This window comes from Dipteris shenzhenensis, unplaced genomic scaffold (assembly GCF_047967505.1).
Source record: "Dipteris shenzhenensis isolate YYH24624 ecotype China unplaced genomic scaffold, Dip_SZ_1.0 scaf0552, whole genome shotgun sequence".
Classification (NCBI taxonomy): Eukaryota; Viridiplantae; Streptophyta; class Polypodiopsida; order Gleicheniales; family Dipteridaceae; genus Dipteris; species Dipteris shenzhenensis.
In genome coordinates this window covers 24,878-27,699 of record NW_028239858.1, presented here as the reverse complement: position 1 = coordinate 27,699, position 2,822 = coordinate 24,878, and the positions used below count along the sequence as shown (strand labels likewise).

The window sequence follows — 2,822 nt, the reverse complement described above, 5'->3', positions numbered from 1 at the left end:
TCCCACTCATATCGTCTGATACAGAAGATGCCTACTCGTCATTGCAAGCGAGAGATATGTGTTTATCGGCCGTCATGCTTGCTAGCAAATGCGTTCACGATAACACTTTCAGTGCTCTCACTTGGAGCAAATTATCCGGCGTGTCCTTGAATAGGGTTAACAGCGCTGAGTTGCGTCTTCTCCATGCGCTAGATTGGGATATCTCGATCCGTAAGCCTGAGATGGATGACTGGGAAATTATGCTTCAGGCAGCATTTACGCTCCATTCAAATGGAGCGTTGAACAAGATCGATGCCCTTCGCGGTTTGCGTTATTTGATGGCGTCATTCTCACCCTGAACTTTGCAACATGATAGCCGGGAGTAGCACATTCCAGGGGGATGCTCTGTTCATGAGGTCAGGAACGACGAGATGTGTCCCAGGCTGTACTTACGCGCTACGAAGTTTAAAAGTAATTTTAGTAATATCCAAAAGGGTGTCGTTATAAATTTACATTTACCCTTAAAGCCCTCATCGCTACCTTGAGTCACCTGTTAGAAAGTCATTCAGGAGCTTAAGGTCACCTTCGCCATGCTTGTCACTCCTGTCGAGCTATATGCTGCCGTTTTGGCAGGTCTGATCGCCGCTGTGACTGCAAGAGCGTTAGCGCACAAAGAGGTATCCATCCGCCTCTGGTCAAGCTGCCGCAGTTTCTTACTCAAACATCTTGGATATGGTCTCATTCTGCGACGCCGACGACTGTTCGGCCCGTTGATGCGAGTCACCTTCCTTTCATTCACTGCTGTCCTTACCGCAAACATATTCTGTATATTGCATGGCACACCGGACAAAAAGGTTGCTGGCCAACGAGCTGGCTTACTGGCTCTGATCAACCTCTCTCCGCTCCTAATGGGTATTCATTTAGCCTTCATATCTGACGCTCTCAATATAAGCATTGCTTTGATGCATAGTATCCACAAGCTCTTCACTGCCATATCAATTGCGCTTATAGGCTTGCATATCGGGTGCGTGGATGTGGCACACTTGAACTTACGAACGCAGGCTAGCCTATACGGAGTAGTGGTGAGAGCGAGAGAAATTCTCGGCTTCTAGACTGAGTCTAACTTTACACATAGGCTGCTGCTACATTTCTGTCCATTCTCATCACCTCTCTAAGATACGTTCGCCATCGTATGGATCACCTATTTGTTGGAGTGCATTCCCTTCTCGCATTTCTATTGCTGTCGGCTACATACCTTCATGTACCGCCGAATGGCGTCCTCCAGAAGTATATCATATACATCATTGCGGCAGTGATGATGACCAGCACAACTCTCGAAGGACTGTATGTCTCCCGGAAGTTTTACAAGTTGAGCTTTAGGCTACCTAGTATCACTCTACTTAGGCCGGATCATTTTCGACCGCAAGTCACAGCGAGTACTGGAGAGCCCGATGGCAGTCACTACTCTGGTATTACCACGAGTTGTGAACGAAATACTCCTATACATTCAGGTGATCTCGAAGATATCCAGCCAAGGGGGTTGATATTGAACATCAACTGTTTGAAGCCTGTTAAGATTAGGCCTGGAGAATACGTGAACGTCTGGATACCTTTCCTTGGTTTCTCACGCACCTTATGGCAGATATTTTCATTCCCTCCATTAGTTTACGATGAGATTCCACAAGCCCATCTTCAAGTCCTGGTGAGATTACAGCGTGGTACATCGGCACGGGCTATCCAAAACCTCCAGTCGATACAGGATCGACGGGTAGCAGCATTCCTCAGCGGGCCATATGGAAGGCACATTCCACTCGGGGCATATCGTTCAATACTGCTCATTGCTAGTGATGCGGGAATCATCTCGCTCCTACCTTATATCCATCAGTTAATGCTAGGGCATGAACGTCACACCATGCACGTTATACGGATCCACATGGTGTGGCAGCTTCGGAATATAGGTATCTTAGACTACGGAGAGCCTCCGCTTCCATCTTGTCGCTGAATAGTATAGGAGACGATGCAGTCGTTGAAGATCTACTTAACCGTTATCTTGCGATGAAAAGCCGGGTATTTACTTGTCGTAAATTGAGTGACACAATTTACTGACGTCATGAAGATATTGAGCCTCACGGTCTATGATGCACTCGAGCGCCAATCACGGACTGGAACGGGCCGCGTCAGCGTGATAAACGGCGCAGCGCCCTTTGACGAGATTATCATTAGGAGTGCCCTATCTGACAGCTTAGCCATACTCAGTATGTATGCCAACGCTCTACTCAACGGTTTCCCGCTGACGGTCTCTGAGCGTCCACAGAAGTGCCTCTGCGAGATGAGATAAGACTGGCGGTACGCAAGATAATACGTAGCGATATATTGCACGTGGAGATGGACGCGTAGTTTCTCATTATCTACTGGATTACCACCATTGATGTGACCAAGGGAAGACTAGTTTGGAAGACAACAGAATTATTTCGGGATCGGACAGACACGAGTAATTTTCTGGAGGTAGATATCAGCTTGCGAGCACCATGGTATGAGATAGAGATATCACGCGGTGGCTTGCTAGACTGTTTCTGCAACTTCGGAGAGATAGCATAAGACCGTCATGCATATTTCGCTTATTTGACTTCGGATTTTCACTAAAGATAGAATACTTCTATGCCGATTTCCCTCTCATTTGGTCCCTATGTCCAATGTGGTATTCTCCTACGAGTAGTCAAGACTAGAGGGCCGATCTTCAGCTCTACTGTAATGTGAGGAGCACCGTAGACTTATCGATCCGAGGGAACAGACGCTCTCGCGTCCAATGCTGCGGTCTAAATTTAGCCTAAGCTCAACGTTGG

The 2,822-nt window shown here is 47.4% G+C and overlaps 1 protein-coding gene across 1 annotated transcript; it reads left to right on the top strand.

Annotated features, from left to right (window-relative positions):
- The first annotated feature begins 569 nt into the window (after positions 1-569).
- Positions 570-1,981, top strand: LOC147878108 (uncharacterized). Its single transcript, XM_087372416.1, has 2 exons — positions 570-656; positions 1,115-1,981. Exons 1-2 carry the CDS (start codon positions 570-572, stop codon positions 1,979-1,981), a joined length of 954 nt encoding a protein of 317 aa, XP_087228542.1.
- Positions 1,982-2,822: the final 841 nt, after the last annotated feature.